This window comes from Gigantopelta aegis, chromosome 6 (assembly GCF_016097555.1).
Source record: "Gigantopelta aegis isolate Gae_Host chromosome 6, Gae_host_genome, whole genome shotgun sequence".
In the NCBI taxonomy this organism is placed as follows: domain Eukaryota; kingdom Metazoa; phylum Mollusca; class Gastropoda; order Neomphalida; family Peltospiridae; genus Gigantopelta; species Gigantopelta aegis.
In genome coordinates, this window is record NC_054704.1 from 67,695,616 (window position 1) to 67,718,702 (window position 23,087).

At 34.3% G+C, this 23,087-nt stretch overlaps 1 protein-coding gene across 1 annotated transcript; it reads left to right on the plus strand.

The window, feature by feature from the left end:
- The first annotated feature begins 10 nt into the window (after nt 1–10).
- LOC121375634 (leucine-rich repeat-containing protein 40-like) lies at nt 11–20,019 on the plus strand. The gene is made up of 14 exons (XM_041503181.1): nt 11–259; nt 1,120–1,301; nt 2,496–2,569; nt 3,055–3,184; nt 3,579–3,702; nt 4,356–4,498; nt 5,718–5,890; nt 7,188–7,278; nt 8,615–8,772; nt 11,252–11,359; nt 12,004–12,114; nt 12,435–12,512; nt 16,664–16,849; nt 17,541–20,019. Exons 1-14 carry the CDS (start codon nt 106–108, stop codon nt 17,644–17,646), a joined length of 1,818 nt encoding a protein of 605 aa, XP_041359115.1. The 5' UTR covers nt 11–105; the 3' UTR covers nt 17,647–20,019.
- The last annotated feature ends 3,068 nt before the right edge of the window (nt 20,020–23,087 follow it).

The following is a 23,087-nucleotide window of genomic DNA, read 5'->3' on the forward strand; positions in this document are numbered from 1 at the left end:
AAATAAAAATTTGTCATCTGACAGCTCGCTGTTTTTAGATTTTGTAAAGCCGAAAACCCTTATACCCTATCCTGTTAACACTAGCAGACTACGCACCGTTAAAGTATGGCAGGAAGAGGTCGTGTACAAAAAAGAATGATGGGTTCCAAAGCTGGATTCCATCAAAAAGCGGAATCCCATGACACGGTCCACCCGCAAGTTTTGAAACAGGCGCGTAAAAGTGGACAGTTAAATATATCGGGCAGAAGTTTAACACAAGGTTTGATGTTAATTTAACATTGCATATAGCTTACTGTAATTTTAGCACCCACTTGTTAAAAATAATAATCTTGGAGATTAACTCCGAGATCAAAGCCTAACTCCTTTAAAAAAGAAAAGAAAAAAGGAAGGACTTTCCCTTGGCACTGTCACAAACCCTAAGCCTAAGTCTATTTATTATAAGTATTTAAAAAAAATTTTTATACGTGACAGTGCCAAAGAAAAGTCCTACCAAACAACTTTATTTTTTGGCTGAGAACACGGCCTATCTAGCTCTAGTCATCCCCAGCCCGGTCCCCTCCATTATTATTTTTAGTTGGGATTAGGGGTTAGGGGTTGGGGTTGGGGTTAAGGTTAGGGTTAGAGTTAGGGGAGGGGGGGGACCGGGCGGATATTTTTCCCTTTGACATGTTTGAAGGTGGACGTGCGAGAGCCGAAGTTTTCCATTGGTCTATTTGATGTGCTGAAACAGAAACCAATCACATCGTTCCACACATCAAGAGTTCGGCAATTCTCGTACACATTACCACTATTGACAATACTATTGACGATTTGAAACTTGAATTTGTGTGATGATCATTAAGTGCCTTTTTTGTGCAATTAATGAAACATTTTTTAAATAATGAAAATTTTCAGCGGTACCTTTCATGGCATGCGGGCGGTGGATGCAAATCTATAACTTTCATTCTCATGGCCTTAAACTTACATGTTGTTAACAATTTTTAAATTGATTAGACATTGTCACTATAATTAAAAACAAAAAATTCCTGATATTTTATTAATTTCTTAATATTAGTTAATCCACTCTATTTTGCACCAGGTTATTATGATGCTGATTAAAAAGTGCTTCTCATATTGCAGTGCCAGATGCTGTGTGGCGTATTAATATTGATATTCCAGAAGAATGCAGAGATGTTTCTCTAGCCAATACCGAGGATCGTTGGTGGGAGCAAGTAGATCTCACCAAACTGATTTTGGCATCAAATTGGCTGACATCATTGCCAGAAGATCTGAAACAGTTGCCTGCACTAACTGTCATAGATGTAAGAATAATATTTCTACAGCAACCAGTTTGTTTCAAAACACAGAACTTGGCTTTATTAGCTGTTGTTGATGAATTCTTAGTAAAAATGTTACTCATGTGTAAATTCATATTTCATTTGCATAGCATGGTGGTTAATTATTAGTGATTTGTATTGTCAGGATCCTGAATTGCGATACGTACCACAAGATATTGCAAAGACCAATTGTCAATTATTAAAGGGCTCTAATTTCATGAACATTTTATATAAAATGATACACTAGTCAAGTGAATCTATTTATTCTTTTTTCAAACTGGTAGTTTCTGTTTGAAAATATACTGTAAAATGGGTATTATTTGTGGGAGTAAATTTGTGCGATATAGAAAATACAGCCATCTCGCCATTTTTAATTTTTACGGAGGGCACAATTTTTTTTTATGAGTGCATCTTTTAGGCCTATTCACAGGTGGCACATACAATTAATTAATGTAATCCCAGTACAGAAAAAAAGCTATCGTCTCGAGTTTAACATTTATCAGAACTTTACAAAACAGTTAGTGTCCTTTATTTTGATTGGCCAGTTAAAAATATAAATTTTAAGCTGTACTGAAAAGCATGTTGTTCAAATTTTATTTTTTAACAATAACAAAACAGACTATTAGTTTTTTTAACAGTTGGTTGTGTTTTGTATTTATTGTTTTACCATATTGTAGTACAAGTATTATGACTAAATGTACCATGTTACATTTGTCTTTTTCTTGGTGTTTTTGTTTTTTTCTTAATGTAACTGACTAGTAATTAGACCTGTTTGCTTAAGTAATTTTTGCGGTTAAATAAAAAAAAAAAAAAAAAAAAAAATTATAAACACAAATAGTACCCGTTTAACAGTAATACTAACACATGTACAAACTATATAAGCGCAAATAATGATATGATATAATAGAAAAATATTGCGATAAGTATTGTCCAACATTTGTATTACGGCATCTGTAGTAATTGATTATAACCAAAGAAACATGCTAGTATATAGCGTATGAAATGAAAAAAAAAGAAGTAGACTATGAATTTAGAACATTTTGATTATGGTTACAGCTATTTTGGTATGTACAACATAAAGAACTACATTGTACTTGACATTCCCATGTTTTATTTGTCACTTGTGTCGTTTGTTATATTAAAAAAATTTGGTTTAGATTCACAACATATTTGTTTTAGATTCATGACAATCGACTGGAGTCTTTACCAGATGCTTTGGGACAACTGGAAAATTTACAGAAGTTAGACATAAGGTCATTACTTAGAATATTTAGCTAAATCTAATGTTTAAATACCGACAGTCTTTTGCTGATAATATAATTATTCAGAATTTTTTATTTATTTTTTGCTTTGACAGAAAACAATTATTTTACAATTTCAGTCTGTGATAGAGATTTTCTTGAGTGCTCAACATTATTTGTCCCAGTATTATTGAAGCAGTACTGGCCACCTGTAAAAGTACTTTTGTTGATGTCGTGCTTGTAGTAATTGCTTTCTTAATTCCATATAATAACCTTTAATGTAGCAGGGAACCCACCAAATTCACCAACTGCGAATGTTAAAAGCACTTGGCAAATTGTATTTTAATTTGGCGAAATAATTTCATATTACAATTGATGTTTTGTTAGAATATAACTGGGTGTCTGCAATTTTGGATGTTTAGTAGATAATTTGGTGAAATGTTCTGCTCACCCAGAGCTAGCCCTGTAAATGAGCGACTTGTGTTTTCTTTCTTCAGTCGCAACCATCTGACAACATTGTCAAGTAGCTTGTGTCACCTGAAATGTCTTGTCAGTCTTCATGTGGAACACAATCAACTGGCAGAATTATGTGATGATATTGGTCGGCTTGATTCTCTGCAGGACTTGGTGAGTATTTTCTTTTCAATGACACCTGACCTCTCAACCATACTGCATTTCTCCCCTCCCCCTTCCAATGGACTGGTCCAAACATATGAAAATTAGTTTATATATTATGAAAAGAAAACAGTTTTCTGCAGTTTTAAAAATGGTCAAAAACTAATGTCTAATGTATGCTGTAAACATTCAACAGTGTGTTATATTCTTTTAACTAATAAATATTGGTATTTAGTTAAAAAGTTAATTAGTGGCAATTTCTCTTTTTGAGTATGGAAAATTATGCCACAAAGAAAAGAGACAGGTTGTTATAACACCTAGAAAAATACTATTATAATGACTATCATGATATAAGTATTTTTTGTTTTGTTAAAGAATATGTACTACATGTAAGTTTGTTTTGCAGGATGTATCAAACAACGTTTTGTCTACGCTTCCTCCATCTATTGGATATTTATCTCAGCTGTCCAAGCTAAATGTTTCCAACAACAAGCTGGTCACACTGCCACCAGAAATAGGAGATTTAAATGGTTTGTCTCAACACTTTCTTAATGAAAATATTCTCCATTTGTACTACCTATTCAGTTTTTAAAAACTTTATTAAAACCAATCTAAATTGGGGTTTGAGATGAAACATCATCATTTAACATTCCATGCCCAGTAATGAATATGACAGTCTACTGCATAGGTTATTACTTTGATCGATGATGCATTTGGTCTTATGTTTGGTAGGTTCGTATTTTGTGGTACTAAATGCATAGCTCAATAGGAACGTGTGAGGTCACTACTGAAGACTCTACTGTTCAGATAACAGGTGGACTCATGACATATAGTTGAAACTTTATTTAATATAATCAGAAAAAAATGAACAAAAAGGCATAAATTATTAGTTATTAAATCCAGTGTATTGTATTTGCTGTCTTTGTTTCATGTGTTAAATGTAATTGAACTCAACAAATTAACAAGATAACTTTTATAATAACAAAATATTGATTTAAAACTGTAGTCTGATGATTTCACATCAGCATGTTGCATTAATATAACACCATATTACCAATGACGTTATGTTAAGGCTTAACATAACCTAAACGCAAGCACATGATATCCAATGGCATAGCTTTCTTTCATGGGATAGCCCTGTCCTATATACCTGAGGATGAGAGAAAATGATTTTTCATTTTAGGACTGAAGTATTTTGATGCCACTCACAATCAGTTAGTGGAGTTACCACAAGAGTTTGGTAATTTGCGCCGTCTTGAGCAACTGTACTTAAGACATAACAAATTGACATATTTACCAATACTTGAGAACTGTGGCAATTTAAAGGTAAGGATGTTTAAACATGTTTCCTATTTGTGGATTTTAAATAATATAGTTAAAATGGTGAGGTGTTTTGTGTGTGTGGTTTTTTTAATCATGTTATTAAAGGTGATAAAGTTACAATGAGTAATATGTTTCATATGTGGTTGAACAAGTCTGTTTATATTGTATTAAAGTGACAGACACTACAACATATTTTTTACTAGTAGAACTGTTTTTGGCAATTAAAATTAGACGTCACTTGTATTTTATTGTTTAGACTATCCATTTACATACATCTAAAGTGTGGACATATCGATCGGACTTTAAACTTTTAGATCTGCGTTTAAAATTTTATGTCGAAATTACTTTTTTTTATATATATTATTAAATAGTCCGATCCTCTCTTCTTTCTCTTATTTAATTTTGGACTGTCCTTCTAAAATGCTCCAAATTATATAAATATTCGACCGAGAAGTCAATTCTTTTTTATTTTTGGCTTGTAACCTTTTTATTTTTTTATTTTATCTATTAACTTCTTTACTAATTGCTATTTTCAAAATTCTGCCCAGTTTCAACACACACACACACACACACACACACACACACACACACACACACACACACACACACACACCATCCCGAGTCAGGCCACCGTCTTATCGGAGGTCGGTCTCGGGATGGGCGTGTTCGAAACCCTAGTGGTATATGGGCACGTTAAACTAGTTATCATCATCATCTAAAGTGTTTTGTGTCATCCTGATGTTTGTAATACCATGAAATGCATTTTTTTAATCTAAAAATTGCACATATCTCTGAGAAGTAACAGTTATGGTCCAGACAAGTTCTAGTCTATTTTTAGCGGGTATATCTCCGTGTCAGCATCAAAGACTCATTTCACTTTATTGTAATTTTTACCACTTTAACCGGTTAAAACTAGGGTCTGTGACTTTAAAGAATTATCTGTTAATTTGTCTCATTTGCTGGTATGTTCATTAAATATTTATTAAGGTTTTAGCATTTGTTTTTGAAAAAATGTTTTAATGAATAATTCTAATATTTTATGACACTATTCTGTTACATTTTGTTTAGGTAATAAAAAATTATTTGATTCATAATTTTAGGTAAAAAAGGTCAAATTACTAACAATAACATGTTCCCATCAGAAACATAATTTGTGTTTGTTGATATTTGTGGCATAAAATGTAAGCCTAGTAACCAGACTAAGATTTATTTTCATATACAGGAATTACATCTGGGAAACAACCAGTTAAATGCTTTGACAAGTGAGCATTTGGTGCATTTGAAAAGTGTTACTGTCCTTGACCTTCGGGATAACAAGATATCAAACCTCCCAGATGAAATAACCTTGTTGCAAGGACTCCAGAGACTTGATGTTACTAACAATGATCTCAGTGGGTAAGAATTCAAAAACCAAATAATAGTATTTTATGAAATTCTTTTCAAATAATCTTAGGCACGTGGTGTCTTATTTTTATAAGTGGGCAGGCTGATTTTTGCCCAGATTAAACAGAAATGTTGGAATCTGGATAACAACATTTATTATTATTTTCAAAATTAGTGTCAGTTTAAAACAGCTATGTAAGAATCCAACAAATTACTACACCTTTATACATGGATTACAATTAATATTGTGAGTAGAATGTTGGAAATACATTCTGAGAAGTTTTCAGTCCAACTCATTTTGCCTTTTATTTCTCCATCGTTTTTCCCGAATTGAAATATTTGCTCCAGAACTGGAGGGGGGGGGGGGGGGGGTGTTAGTTGATCCCCTGACAATACACACAGATGATTTGAATGAGTGAGAATTAACATGAAATAATAATATTTTATGAAATATTGTAGGCCCTACAAATTATTGGGGGGGGGGGGGGGGGGGTAGTTGATCCCTCTGACAATACACACAGATAATGATTTGAATGTGTGAAAATAAAATATGAAATAATAATATTTTAGGAAATATTGTACGCCCAACCAATTATGATCTCAATGGGTGAGAATAAAACGTAAACAATATTATTTAATGTTATTATGTTTTAACAGTGATCTCAATGGGTGAGAATTATAACATAAAGTAGCATTTATTTTATTGAATACTTTACCAGTACTGATGTCGGTGGCTAATAAAATAACAGCATTTTAAGTACTCCAGCATTAATGTAATGTAGTTTGGTGATGTTGAATAACAAAACTCATCGCAAAACGAATAATAATAAAGGTTGGAGGGTTTGTGCCCCAGCCTAAACCTACATCTAGATCAGGGGTGCAGAAATGAAAAATATTTCACCAGCCCGCCGGACCAGAACCAACTAAAATTTACTAGCCCACCAGAATTTCAACTTGTCCACCAGCCTATAGAAAATATACTTTTCGTTAGCAATATTTTAATATACATATATACATATAAACTAAATAAATAAAATTATGATACAGTCAGTCAGAAAAAGACAGATCACCCGTCGGACCTGGTGAGTACTTTCTACACCCACTTCTAGATACAGACTACCAACAATGATCTCAGTGGCTGAGAACTAGAACTCAGAATAACGTTATTGCTGGGACTCTGGGACTTAACTTCAGGTTCACCATTAATAATGTCAGAAAGTAAGAACTCATTAACACACATGGTGAGATGTTCTTGTTATATTCACTAGATATATTCTCTTAATTTTTGAAAATTTTGTTTATTTTTCAGACTTCCATACGCCTTAGGAAGCATTGACTCCTTGAACTCCCTTGTTTTAGATGGAAACCCAATGAAAAGTATCAGAAGAGATATAGTCATGGTAACTTATCTTACTCCTTTTTAATGTATTATAAGGCAACACTTTTTTTTTTTTTAGGATTACGAATTTTTTTTTGAAGGAGACGATATCGGAGGATGGAATAAAAATTAAAATAAAATTCACCCAATTCCTGTTATTTTTTAAATTTTTTTATTACGGATGTTTTCAGTAAGACAACCAATTTCAGTCAACACAATGACGTCAACACGTTGTTTTGTGACGTATATTGGCCATACTGAATGCGTTTGGTCTAAATTCTGAACTTGTCGACAGATGAAATGAAATTTCAGCAAAGTCGGAGTTGGGTATAAATTAAAGTATTAACACCATTCAAAACATACTTTGTACTACTTTTAATAAAAATCCATCAAGATAAAATTTAAATAACCATATTAATTAATTAATTAATTAATTAAATGTCAAGGGAGAGAACGATTCTTTGGCACTCCGTTTCAGATGGGATTGAATTCCACTTTTCTATATACCACTCCACTCCAGGTTGCACTGCACCAAATAAAACACTTCCAGATCGAAGCTGAAAGTGCACCGACAAAATCTTACGGAGTTGTAATAGGATGGGCTTGTAACTACTGATTTAGCTTTATATTTCAAGGCTTGCATTTTTATTTATTTCGTATTTCCTGACACCGCCACTGTAAAAATCATAAGTAGGCGGGAAAATAAAATAAAAAATTGGCTGAAAACTGAAAAAAAAATTCTTTTTCATTTTGGCAAAATTAACGTCAGCGGATCAATAATCCGAGAAAGAAAAAAAAAGTGTGGCCTAATTGACTAAATGTGACCCGTGCTAGGCACTGGAAAGTTTAAATGGGGTATTGTGGCCTTTCACTGGGCTTCTCACCCCAAACACTCCCCCCCCCCCCCCCCCCCCCCCCCCCCCCAAAAAAAAACTTTAGAGTCCAAACTCAATCTCTAATGACGTCACATGCATGTAATTTGTATGGCGTTGTCATGACATTAGTGTCTCAGACTCTATTAGAGTCTCAAGTCTAAAATTTTATAAGCACCAGGGCCCCGTTCCACAAAGCGATCTTAGCCCTAAGATCAACTTAAGTGCATAGAGTAGCTATGTGCCTAAGGTAATCTTAGGGCTAAGATTGCTTCTTGGAACAGAATCCTGGTCTGAATGACCGGAACCTTAAAATTGTCTAGTTCTTTGTCATGTAGGCCCTATTATAATGGTACATAATGTTTCTGTGTTTTCATCCATAGTTATTAATGATTTTAACTAACATTTGCAAGCTGTTAAGTCCTACTGATATTTGTTTGAAATCATACTTGTGATATATTATTATTTTGTCCTATTGGATTTCAGAGAGGTACAGTCAGTCTGAAAAAATATCTGAAGAGTCGAATGGAAGAACCTGATGTAGTAAGTAAAGCTGACGGAGACAAGGATTCACCATTGCCGGGGATGAGTAGTGATAGAGTTCGGGCACATGAACTACATCAGTTTAAAACTCTTGATTACAGGTACAGTTTCACAATTACGGAATGTAAAATCATTGTGTAAATGTTACAGTAATGTCCTCACTTGAATACAGTTAGGAGCTGTACACAATTATTATTATTATTATTATTTAAAATAGGTTTTAAAAATGTGCACAATGATTTAAGAAAAAGGGACACAACTAAATAATTGTGGGTATAACCACAGTAGGTGCCTTTTGGTATAATGTAACTAGGAGGATTGGTCAGTTACTTTAATTGGAATTTGTGTAAACCCAATCATTTACCTCAAACAAGAAATTTATTATGTTCTGAAGTTTGCAACTTTTAAATTCAGAATGTTTAATAGTTCACCAGGTATTGAGAATTTTAAGTTATATAAACTGACACCTGAATGACAGTTCACTTCAGCCATTGTTCCCTGTAGCAGCAAGATATCTCTTGCATGCACTTTCCCACAGGCAGGACAGCACCCATCTTTGATGTGTCAATCATGAAGCACTTGTTGTATGTGTGTATATACTCTTCCTTCCCCCATGGCCCCCTCCCTCCAATATCTCTTGCATGCACTTTCCCACAGGCAGGACAGCACCCATCTTTGATGTGTCAATCATGAAGCACTTGTTGTACGTGTGTATATACTCTTCCTTCCCCCATGGCCCCCTCCCTCCAAAAAAAATATTTAAATTGACAATTTATGATCAACATGAGATATTTTTTAACTGCAGTTGCAGAGATATAATTTTTTTAAATTTTTATTATGTTGACATTTTGGTGTGTCTGCATGATATATTATTGATAATATTAAAATAAGTCAACATATACATGTAGTTGAAAACATGGTTCATGAAAACCCCCACCAAAAACTCACCTTACTTAATTTTTTGTGGGTGTATGTGTTAAGACATGATTAAACTATGTACTACTGTTATATACTCTTCAAAAAAAGAAACGCAAAAGGGTACAAATGGGTTATAACTCCGATTTTATGTTTCCTACCGGTTCATTCTTCGTGAATATAAGGTCATTGCATGTCCCAAACACATTCCCACGGTTACATTCGATAAAACGCAGCTACTGTACAATAAAGTTCCAAAATGTGAATATTCGCAAAAACGCAGCCACGTGCAAACCATGTCACCACTGCACGTGCGTTGTCTGCACGTGCAACATGAACACCGACAGTATAAAAGTGCAGGGTGTTCGCTTGCCTGGCCTCTGTATCTGGCCGACAGTTGACAATCCAGGACATGCCACGTCTCAGTGAACCGCAGAGAAACAATGCCATCGGCCGACTAGACGCAGGCGAATCCAGAACGGCCGTTGCCAGGGCATTCCATGTGTCCCCAAGCACCATCTCCAGACTGTGGGACCGTTACCAGCAACATGGATCAACACGTGACCTCCCTAGATCCGGTCGACCACGGGTCACTACCCCCGGGCAGGACCGCTACATCCGGGTACGCCACCTTCGGGAACGATTGACTACTGCCACCTCCATAGCCGCAGCAATGCCAGGTTTACGCAGGATATCCGACCAGACCGTACGGAACCGCCTACGTGAGGTAGGAATTCGTGCCAGACGTCCAGTTCGAGGTGTCATCTTAACACCACAACACCGTCGACTCCGACTGCAGTGGTGCCAGATTCATCGACAATGGCCTCAACTGCGATGGAGACAGGTGTGGTTCAGTGACGAGTCCCGATTTCTGCTCCGACGTCATGATGGAAGATGTCGCGTGTATAGGCGTCGTGGTGAACGTTATGCGGAAAACTGCGTGCAGGAAGTGGACAGATTCGGCGGGGGTAGTGTCATGGTGTGGGCAGCCATCTCACACACAGGCAGAACTGACCTGGTCCACGTGCAGGGCAATCTGAATGCACAGGGCTACATTGACCAGATCCTCCGGCCACACATCATTCCAGTTATGGCCAACGCCAACGCAGTGTTCCAACATGACAACGCCAGGCCTCACACAGCACGTCTCACAACGGCTTTCCTACAGAACAACAACATTAATGTCCTTCCTTGGCCATCGATATCACCGGATTTGAACCCAATTGAGCATCTATGGGACGAGTTGGACCGACGCCTCCGACAGCGACAACCACAGCCCCAGACCCTGCCCGAGCTGGCAGCAGCCTTGCAGGCCGAGTGGGCCACCATCCCCCGGGACGTCATCCGTACTCTGGTTGCTTCAATGGGCAGGCGGTGCCAGGCAGTTGTCAACACACGCGGAGGCCACACCCGGTATTGACTCCAGATGACCGTGACCTTGGTGGTGTGTCCTATCACTTACTCACAATGGACTAGAGTGAATTGTGAACAATCCTGCAACATTTGGTAATTATCGGACTCACCATTCAATAATTAAATCAATTCTCCAAATGTTACGACAATGTAGTTTTGCGTTTCTTCTTTTGAAGAGTATATTTATTTCCTTAAAATCTCTCTTTACAGTATGTTTAAAAATTAACTGCATTAAATACTTCACAATTTCAGCAACAGAAAAGCAACTACACTTCCTGAAGACATCATGGAGGAGGCCAAAACTAGTGGTGTTGTCTCCATTAACCTCAACAAAAATCTGTTCACCAACGTACCAGAGAAGTATTCACATTTTACCTATATTAATGTAATTTACCTAACATGTTTTCAGATATTCCTTCAGGGTTTATGCCAGAGGTGCGGATGATAAAATTACATACCCTAAAATCTTTGAAATTAATGGATATTGTTTTGTGTTTCTTATTCAAACAAAAAATATGACATTTTCATTATTGTCAATTATTAAAAACATAGTTCTTCAAATCTTTACTAAACAAATAGGATGAAGATATCAACATCTAACTATCTTTTCTGTTGTTTAGTTTATCTCTTTTTATCTTTGATTCATGACAGCATGTGTTAAGTTGTACAGATATTAGAAAATGCAACTGACAGTTATATTATTAAATGATCCAAGACCAGGCTTTCTGCCAGAAAATAATTTGAAGTCACATAATAAAAAATAAAACAGATGGTTATGGGTTTAAAATATTTTGAAATTGGACACACCTCATTTCATGTGTTTTCACAAATTTTAAAAGTAATTCTAAAAAAAAGAGGGTATTTCAACTGTTAGTTAACCCTGAGAAGAGTATTTTTATTGGTTTAGAATTAAAACAGTAAATGATACCGAATATACAAAATATTTAGCTAGTTGAACTTAATTAAATATATCTGTAGTAACATATTTTAATTTTTAATTTCAGTTTGGTTTATATTGGCAATACACTAAGAGAGTTATACCTTGGTTACAACAAGATTTCATCACTTAGTTCTGATATTTCTCTCTACCTGAAGTTGACAACACTCGATCTTAGGTTTGTCGTCATTACACATATTTCTATTTTGTGTCTTTTTACGCACTTCATGTTGTTATAATTCAATATTTCATTAGCTTCTGCCATGTCATATTTATAAAACTTGTTTTAAAATTGAATTATTTTTTGTGATTTCACTCTAGGACAAAGCTGTTAAGGAAATATGTCATTACATTTGAATATCACACATACACACACAATGTTAATTCTATACTCTGAGTTAGGACATGTTAGAATTATCATCAGTTATCAATTGTTCTGGTATTTCCCTTAGTTTGAATTGTTTTCAAGACCTCAAGTTATGTGATTGTCTTTTTCAGGTGTAACACGTTGTCAGACTTGCCTCATGAAATGGATGTCCTAGATAATCTGAGAGAAATTACTATTTCCAACAACAGGTAAGGTTTTGTTTATTAAAGTCTGAACTCTAGAAATGCATTGGATATGTACGCACACCCTTGGGGGTGGGGTGGGGTGGGTTGAACCTTTAAAAAAAATATAAAACAGTATATAGTAGTGAATATATAAGTAAGTGTGGATTCATGAAAAATAATTAATGAGCTCCATAGGGGTGCTTTCTCCAACTAATCTATCATCTGTTGAATCATTAATTGTCAAATTAAAAACTAAATTGTTTAATGACAAGATCCTTTTAGTCATTGCCTGAGGAAGCGGGACGTAGCCCAGTGGTAAATCGCTTGCTTAATGTGCTGTCTGTTTGGGATCGATCCCCGTCGGTGGACCCATTGGGCTATTTCTTGGTCCAATCAGTGCACCACAACTGATATATCAAAGGCTGTGGTATGTGCTATCCTGTCTGTGTGAAAGTGCATATAAAAGATCCCTTGCTGCATTAAAACAAATGTAGCAGGTTTCCTCTGAAGACTGCGTCGGAATTACCAAATGTTTGACATCCAGTAGCCGATGATTAATTAATCCATGTGTCTAGTGGTGTCGTTAAACGAAACAAACTCTTCCATTGCCTGAATGATTTGGCCAGTAAATTCTCAAGTGGTTCACTGATGTTAATCTAATGCCTTACTATAACTAGTATCAGGTTATAAATTATAAGGCTTAAATTACATGCTCATTTGATGATGCAGATGTGTGGTCTCATGGGCTAGAGCTCGATGCCTATTAAAATGTACGAGTTTAGTCAGTTGTGAATTTGAATCCCTGACCTAAATGCACAAAAAGTTCATAATACATTATTCACAGCTGTAGATTCTTGAAAAAAATAATCTACATCTAGAACAGCAGTGTGACATCGAAGTGATGGCTTAAATTAGGTTAAATTTTAAAATGTGTATTAATGTTAGTTATGTATGATTAACCTTCTCTCACACAAATCCGGGATACTTCTATTAAAATTGTACATGGTATTGTACATATGTTAAATTAATTTCCAACTATGACTACATCCAGATACATATACTGTTTATTACACTCACTAACAGAGTTGCATACTTCGGAAATGATTTTGCTTTTACTGATATGTAGTAACGAATGTTAAAAAATATCACATATGTAAATAAATGTTCTCAAATATTCTACTTTTATACACGTTGCCTATTTAATTTACTTAAAACTACATTCCCTGGAATATTTTTATTATTTAAGCATATAGAACAGAAAATCCAATTACGTTTGGTGCATATAATATGACGCCGCACTCTGCATTGGTTTCACTACGCTGGCTTATCCAGGTCAAAAACAAAGCCATGATTTTGAAAGTGGAACCGATCTCCTATAGTTTTACCCAACAAGAGATCACGTGAGATTTTGCAATTTTTTGAACAAATTTAACTGTCTTGATTGAGGGGTCGTCTCATATCTCCAAAACATTTATATCCATAGAGGTATGGTACAACGCCGTTCCAGGGTTCGGTGAGTAGGGGATTTGCCTTGAAATTTTGACAGTGGCCAGCTGTTGGCATATGTGTTACATGTAAGGGGGTGTTACTAATTACGTAACGCTCTAGGGGTAGAGGAAGAGGGTACTGTGTTCGATTTACGTAACATTTTTCAAGACTATATGTTATTTTTATTCATTACTTAGACCTAAAAAGGTGGGTTTTTTAAATGCGCGGTCTGTGGGATGGTACATATAAACAATCCCATGCTAAAAAAAAATGTAGCATGTTTCCAAGGCGCATGTACAGGGATTTCAGCGGGGTTGGGGTTATAGACTGTGTTAAGCGAAGTTTATATGGGGCCATGCTCCCCCCAAAAATACATTTCAATTTTTTTTAAGCTTGGGCAAGTAAGGGTTTCGACCTCCAATACCCTCCCCCTGCACATGCACCCGATTCCTCTCTAAGATTATATGTCAAAATTACCAAATGTTAGACATCCAACAGCAGAAGAAAGGATAGGATATGTTTTATTTAACGACGCACTCAGCACATTTTATTTACAGTTGTATGGGGTCGGATGATTATTACATCAATAAGCTTTATCTTTGATGTCATTAACAACCCCCCCCCCCCACCCCCCACCCCAACTTTACCCTTTCCAAACAAAATAATATTTATTTGAATTTGTTGATTTTAAGACATAAAATTAAGAAGTGAAAACGTTCATTGTCTACTTTAGTATATTTTATTTTTAAAATATATACATGATTAATGTGTTACTAGTATACAAACTAAACTTTGAAAGTTCTACTCACACTTTATAAAATATCAATTCTGAAATAGGAAGGTATGACTGTCAATAATATGTTGTCAAGATCAAACGGTTTTAACTAAAGACTATACCGTATCCTCAACCGAACGTTCTTTGTACAGCGCAAGATTTCTTTAAATTTTTTGAGACGAACCCTACAATTTGAAATCGGCAAAAGCACATGTTAACTGAAACTGACAACATGCTGTCGTTTGTGCTTTGCCGAGCTATGCAGACCTGTCAACCTTTAGTCAAGAGAAAGCAGGAGGTGTGTGTTGAAAAAGCAGGAGATTTGGTCAAAAAGCAGGAGATTTTTTAAATTCACACAATTTAACCCAAAATCGCAAGATTTAAAAAAAACATTATTACAATAAGTTATATGAATACTTTATAATGTCATATATACTTCTTAACTTTAGATCTTGGCATTAAAAAAAAAAAAAAAAAAAATTATTATTATTTTTATTTTTTTTTAAGTTTAAATATTATTATGATTTAATACATATTTAAACAAAAAAAAATATTTTATCCAAAAATGTTAAGAACATGAACAAGAAATAAAAATTTTAATTAGTACATTTACGGTATTACACTTACAGCCTTACAGGTTGCGTTACATTATCATTTGTGGTTAGTGTACCTAATACCAAAGACAAATTTATATAAATCTTATAAATTAATATTCAGTTTTTACTACAATGAGGAACGGTGGCGTGGTACTGATTTAAAATCATTATAATGATGCAATAAACATTGTATTTTCATTAATCATAAGTAAAACCTCTTTACGGACATCGTGTGAAATATACCGGAATTATACCCATTTCCGTGAGTAACTTTATGTCAATGTCAAACAACATTTTTTAATTGTACAAAAATAATTTCTTGAAGTGTACCCTTATAACCAACATTTTACCGCACAAACATACAAAATTAACTGACACAAGTATGTTTATACAGCTAATTGGTCTTTTCGTTGTCTTGCTGTGACGTGATTTTAACATGCATCGTGTGTATCGCTGTCAACTCAGATTTGTCATAGTTGCATTATGTAATCCAGTGGGAAGACATTTTACAATTCAGAGGTGTTATTAAAAGTAAAGTTTGTTTTATTTAACGACGCCACTAGAGCACATTGATTTTTAATCTTATCATCGGCTATTGGAACTAAATTGGATAGTTTTTTTTTATTATATGGCAACACTGAATGTCAATACACAGCCTGTTTAATTAGCGGCAACACGCTTCGTAGCCATTACGATGACAACAAACATTATAATAACACATCATTTTATAAACTCCATGTGCTTTTTTAACAATATAAATAGGCTATCCCACAATTCTCACTTCGGCAAAGGTTAAACAGTCGGGACAATTCGGCCTGTTACATTCTCGGAAACCGAAAGTAGTCGACATTTTCCGAATGAGAAAAAAAGGCAGAGTTACTTCCCTTCTGTTATTTTGACAAAAGAGGATCGATTTTTTTTTATGCTTACAAAAATGTCATTTAACAGGAGAAACTGTCTCCCGCACAGGTGAAAGGAGATTTGATCAAATACTGGGAGACTCCCGCGGAATCCGGGAGGGTTGACAGGTCTGGCTATGGCGGCACAGGTGACGAATCAAGTGTATACGTTTGACGATATCCGTTCATAGTGAACACACACAACTTTTTAAAAAGTGCATTTGAGCTTGTATTTCACATTTGTACATGATGTTATAATATGGTAGCCAGAGAATGTAACTTTTTTGACCATACATTTAATTGCAAAAATAAAGTTATATTAAATATGTACAAAATATATTCATCATGTTCAGCTTCATGTTGTATTTAGCAAACAATAACTTAAAGCATGATTTTATAAGCGAAACTCATTTTCAGATTCACTCGATTGCCCCCTGTTCTGTTTGAGCTGAAAAAGCTGGAGATACTGTTTGCGGCCGACAATAAAATTGACACAATAGATGCAGTTGGACTTCAGAAACTTCCTCTGCTTGCGACACTCGACTTGCAGAACAATAACTGCAGCCAGATTCCTCCAGAGCTTGGCAACTGTCTTTCTCTCAAGTATGTTCATAAAGAAGTATTTCTAATCTCAGTTATAGTACTTACTTTAAGAGGATTATTTTAACATTTATTACTTAGGAGTACTTTCATGTTTTCTCCTTCCCGCTAAGTGAGTATCAAATAAATGTAATGATAAATTTTGTGAAAGTGTACATGAACCAATCCCTGCCATTCAGTATATTCTGTCAAAATGAAGAAAACTATATTTTCACGGTCTGGACTTTGAGGTGGGTGGGTTGAATATGAACCTAGCAGACCCCGCTGTCTACATTTTTCCTGGACAGCAATATGAATAGCTGAATATGTTGCACTGTAAATATTGTTTTAGCCCTCGAGGTGGAGAAGTTCATCTGAACCCTTTTAACTTTCCCAGCCCACGATTTTCTACAGATGCATTTGAGATCAGTTTTGAAATATTTTTAATTCATTTGAACATAATCTATCAAATTTCGACTGGTTTTTACTTTTGTTTAGTCCAACATACATTGTAGGTCTTGAGATAGTTAGGATGTATTGTAAACATATATTAAGTCTTGAAATATTCTTTATCCATTTGTAAATTAATATGTTTGCTATGTACATTGACATTGACAATAATTTTAATACTACTATTTTATTATTAACTGAGGGTTAATATTTGTTTCTGTTTTATGAAATCTGATTATTTTTATATGAATATTGATTTCTTCAGATCTCTGCAGCTGAGTGGCAACCCGTGTAGAAATCCAAGGCCTGCGATCCTCACCAAAGGGACACCAGCAATACTGGAGTATTTAAGAGGCAGGATCATTACGTGATATATTATTACGTGATATATAGTGCCTGTTTATGAATACTACTTAATGTTCTCTATCAGAATTACAGGTTGCATTTGTCTTTCAGTTTTGAACTAATAACTAGAAGAGAACTAAATATCCTGCAATAATTTATTCATGTGACGTCATACTGTTGTTCCAAGTGTAGATTATTTTTCAAGAATTTACAGCTATGAACAATGCAATTTGAAAAACAAATTGTGTTCAGGTCAGGGATTTGAACCCACAATTTTGTAACAAGTAGAGTGCTTTAGCCCAAGAGCCACACATCTTTATGATGGAATGAACATGCAAATTAATCTTTTTGAACCTTATACTGGTGATAGTAATATATTCTGATGAAATACACTAAAGATTGTCGAAAACTGACACTCATAGATTGCACATTTAACATATGCATCATATATATCAATAGCCAAACACCAAAAGGATCCTGTTTGTTTCGTAATATTCCTTACTGTTTTAATGAAATATTTCATTAAAAATATGATAATAGTAATTAATTTTGCTGTCGCATTTAACATTTTACAAATAATGGATTAATTTGAAGAAGTCACACTTTCTGGTACATTCTTCGCTATTTATACTATGTCCTTCACTTTCTACTGTCTCTGGCAAGTCCAGTTATATACATTCAATAGGTTGTATGCAAATTGAAAGAAAAGGAATATAACCACATTAACCTATGGCTATTTGGTGTCTAGTTATTCCTACTCTTGGTCTAGAGACTTCTGTTATGGAGACTTATTACCACAGAGTAGCAGCAAGACTTTAACATACACCTTTGTAACACATACTTTGACCTTTAACATACCAATCTGGGGCACTAGAAAATAACTGGATCTACTAAGGGCGACTGATTCACCAACCCGACACACCTGGGGCAAGCTAGGCAAATGTGAGTTTTCTTTATGTTGATTGATAAAAAGGTAGGGTGCTAATGCCACACTAGAACGAACAGTGGAAATTACAGAAGTGCACCATAATCTGGTTTGCCTTAATTCACATGTAATTATTCCATGTATGTAATTTGTAAAATAAGAATTATAGGGGCAGGATGAAGCTCAGTGGTAGAGCGCTTCCCTGAGGTGCAGTGGATCATCACATAATCAGTCATCCCAACCAGTTCTCCCTGATCGGTACATGAAAGGCCATGGTGTGTACTATCCTGTCTATAGAAAAGTGCACATAAAAGGTAACTAGGTCCCTTGCTGCTTGGTCAGTTTGAGTGGCCTATGTAATAGCAGCAAGTTTCCTCTTTCTCTCGACCAAGTGTCAATATAACAGTAGTTTAAAATGTGCTGAATTGTAATTTAACAAATATTTCTGTCCTTTTTATATAAATAGTATTTAATAATGGTGATTTTTTTAATTGGCTTTGATAGCCGAAAGTACTGCTCGGTGAGAAACATGCAAGTATATTAAGCTGGTAGCTTTGTATGTTTTATATTAATAAAATGTGACACTCTAAAAGTAATATATTTTTGTAACTTTTTCATTCAAGCGATACTATGAGCATATAATTACTGAATATAATCACATTTATATATAAAATCTATTTGTGTCTAAGTTTATAGTGTGTATACTGAATACTGTGGTTTGTGCATTAAGGTGTGCATGTCAACAATCAAAAGTTCAGGCATCAAATGTTTTTTGTTTGTTATAAAATGGTGCATTTAAAATCAATTTTTCAAAACTAACCCGATTCTATTACGAATGGAGCACTGCCAATGAACACAATTAACTAACAAATAAAACTACTTTTCATTCATATTGTTGGATTATAAATAATAAAGTGGTAACAGTAAAAATTAACTAAATGTGATTTTGATTCATGTATATAATGACTGCATCAGGCATGCACACATACAACATTTGTGTCTTAGCAGTTGAAATTGTTGCATTTTATTCCTTAATTTGCTTTGTTAAATCTTGTTTTCAAATATTTTTTATCACCTCAGTGCTGAAAATCTTTTATTTCAACAATGTCTTTAAACATGAAGACAGCCATATTGTTCGTCTTTTTGTATGGTTAGGCTAAGTGAAAACAGTTTCATTAATTGAAATGTTTTGGATGTATTATCATGGCCTTACATTATAAATGAGTTATATATTTCTGGTTGTGTTTTTTCATGTTTCATTATATTTATTTACAAAGTTAAATTTATGATTACAAAAATGTCATAATATGTTGATAGGAAACATTGTTATGTTTTCCATGTTTATTCGACTGCTGAATCTAATCCCAGCCATATATTTTTTTTGGTTTTACACCTTGTAATTACGGCAATAAATGTAATTAGTTACTTACACAGTATATTTATTTAAAAAATTACAATAAAGCTCTAAATGTAATTGTTTATTGTGTTTTGTTTAGCATTCATATTCATAGTTTTTTTCAGAAAGAAAAGTTTTAAAATCAAAACATGACTCCTATTGTATGTATGTATGTTATGAAAAACACTATTACCCCAAAAAAGAAGACAAGAATCCCTCCCCCCAAAACAAACAACAACAACAACCAAACAAACCCCAACCCAGTGAATCAGTAGATAACTGATTTGGGCCCAGTCATACAATTTTAATTATATAATATGCTTCTGCTCTACAGGAAATGGGGAGGGACGTAGCCCAGTGATAAAACGCTAGCTTGATGTGCGGTCAGTCTAGGATTGATCCCCGTCGGCTGGCCCATTAGGCTATTTCTCTCTCTAGCCAGTGCACCACAACTGGTATATCAAAGGCTGTGGTATGTGCTATCCTGTCTGGATGGTGCATATAAAAGATCTCTTGCTACTAATGGAAAAAAATAAATATACTGGGTTTCCTCTCTAAGACTATATGTCAAATTACCAAATGTTTGACATCCAGTACAATAGCTGATGATTTATAATCAATGTGCTCCAGTGGTGTTGTTAAACAAAACAAACTTTTACAGGAAATGTCAGTTTGGAATACAATATAAAATATGTCTTCTTTTTTTTAAACCAGTCCCGACAATTTGTCACTAAGTTGGAGGTCTCATTATGCATTCATTCATTCATCACTGCAACATATTCCTATGAATCATAACAAACACAAATAACTAAAAGGTATATATGGTATTTGTAGAATAAAACAATGTGAAAATATTTAAATGCAAAACAAAATAACAAACAGTGCAGTTATATATGTGTATTACATGTATATGTAAAATACAAACCAATAATAATTGTAAGCAAAATTCTAAAATGGCAAAATCAGATTCTACATTTGGATACTGGTAGTATATAGTATATTTAAAATAATGTGGAATACTTAAAATCAAATAAAACAAACTGTAGGTGTGTGTGCAATATAGATATGCATCCTCATGAGAAAACATCCATTAATTTTCAAAAGACCTAACATACTTGACTAGTCCTTAAAATATGTGTAAAATTGGAACTTGTTGGGACAGGTAATGTGAAAAGAAAATGATTGTGCTCCACAAATGTACAAAATTAATACAATCCTAATTATTGTAAAAAAAAACACCCAAATATAGCACTTCTACCCTGTATCATCTCAATATCATCAAAATACCATAACACTAATTTGTCAAACTTGTTTTAACAGGCCACTTTATATCCTCCAACATGTGTCTGCTTAACACTAATTGAACTACATGTAAGTTTAAAAGACTTATTAATATATTTATTAATTTTTGCTTTGAAACAGTTATGCCTATAAATTTTTTTACAACCAAATAATTTCATTTGTTAGTAGAAAAATACATTTATGGGGGGAATCCAGAGAACGTATAACACACATTTACTAGTGATGTCACAGTTTTATGAGTACACATTCAAGACACAAAGTTTACCCAGAATGTTTTGCCATCACCTTACCCAAGAAACATGATGGCCATGCTATAGTTAGCCACAAATTACTCGTCCAGTGCAAGACTTAAAAATTATTATAATAATTCTAGAGTTAATTATGGAAAGATTATGTATGGGATCGATTAATTTGTAGTAAAATTATTACAAATAAATGTGAAAATAACAAAATATTATAATTTCAACTTTGACACTGAACCTTTAAATAATAAAGTCACTGACCCTAGTTTCTAATGTATGTATCTTTTCTCTTTCGTATAAAATGCATTTTGAGCCACTGAATACACTGGGATGACCAGAAATACATTGAATTTGCCAAAGTTGATCATCTAAGCAAGACGTTGTAAGCCAGGGCTTCTCGAATTTTTACAAAATCCACTAGCCATGGGATCAGTGATTTAAAAAATTTACTAGCCACGTTTAAAAATTCACTAGCTCTACTTTACTTAATACAAGTTTACTAATAGTAATAATCGGATATGTTACTTAAAGAGATTAAAAACACCAAGATTGGAGGATGGGGGTGAGGGCAGCATATTCATATTTACAAAATAAGCAGTGCTCTACAAAGTGAGTAAAACACTCGCCATGGCGACTAAATACATTCCCTGGTGTCTTAAAAAATAAAATCACATTCGCCAGTTGGCGACTGTCCAATAATTTTACTTTAATCTGTAAACAAAACTGGATATCTGAAAACACAGTGGACCAGTATCAATTTATCTTCCATAAAACGTGTTTTCTATTGGTAGTTTTTTGAAAAATAAAAGTTTGAGACAAGTTAATCGGACTATGAATAACCATTATCCAGTATTCAAGAGTAAACACAGTGACGTTAAGGTAGGTAATACTTCGTTATGTTATCTCCCTTAACTTGAATTTCAAGCGGTTGGAAATAATTCGGCCCTGTCCCATTTAGAGCCATGTTTTATTTATGTATTAAAATGAGATCATTGTCGAGTCACTGTGTGTCTTTACGTGTCTGTTTGAAACTTGAACATTAATAATAATGATAACGAAGTCTCCAGTTGTGAATGTCGTTTCAGTCAGGTCGGAAGTCATTTTCACCAGTGCAGGATGAAAACATGTTTCTATTTTCATGACTCGACTTTAGACGGCTTTAAAGACACAACTATTTATAAAACAGTATTTATAGATTTACAAGGCAGTATGTGACAAAAATAAATATTATTTAAACCAAAAGTAAGGTAGCCGATTGGTAACTACTAGTAACACGTTGAAGCCTGGTAGATATTATCGCAATGCTTTTATTTAACTTTTGAGTACTGCAATTTAAATGCCTATCTTAGCAGTGCCATTAAAATAGTAATTTAGTTTAATATAATTATTGGGTACGGAATTTGATAATGATAGTTAATAGTCGTTCACTGTTTTAGTGGAACCGGACACAAACAGCAACTTGTAATTACTATTTAACAACTAGGAATTACCCCTTCGCGGGTTCATTCGAATGCGGTTCTAATAACAATTACAGCATTAGTAATGTGCCATAAAATGGCAGATGAATCGATTTAATTACAAGTATATATTAGCAGGCTACTA

What these genes read in the sequence shown, in the direction of transcription:
- LOC121375634 (XM_041503181.1), top strand. Translation starts at nt 106, where the DNA reads ATGGCAGGAAGAGGTCGTGTACAAAAAAGAATGATGGGTTCCAAAGCT. An exon ending in TCAGAAGAGATATAGTCATG is followed by an intron (nt 7,279 to 8,614) that starts GTAACTTATCTT and finishes ATTGGATTTCAG; the next exon opens with AGAGGTACAGTCAGTCTGAA. An exon ending in TTCACCAACGTACCAGAGAA is followed by an intron (nt 11,360 to 12,003) that starts GTATTCACATTT and finishes TTTTAATTTCAG; the next exon opens with TTTGGTTTATATTGGCAATA.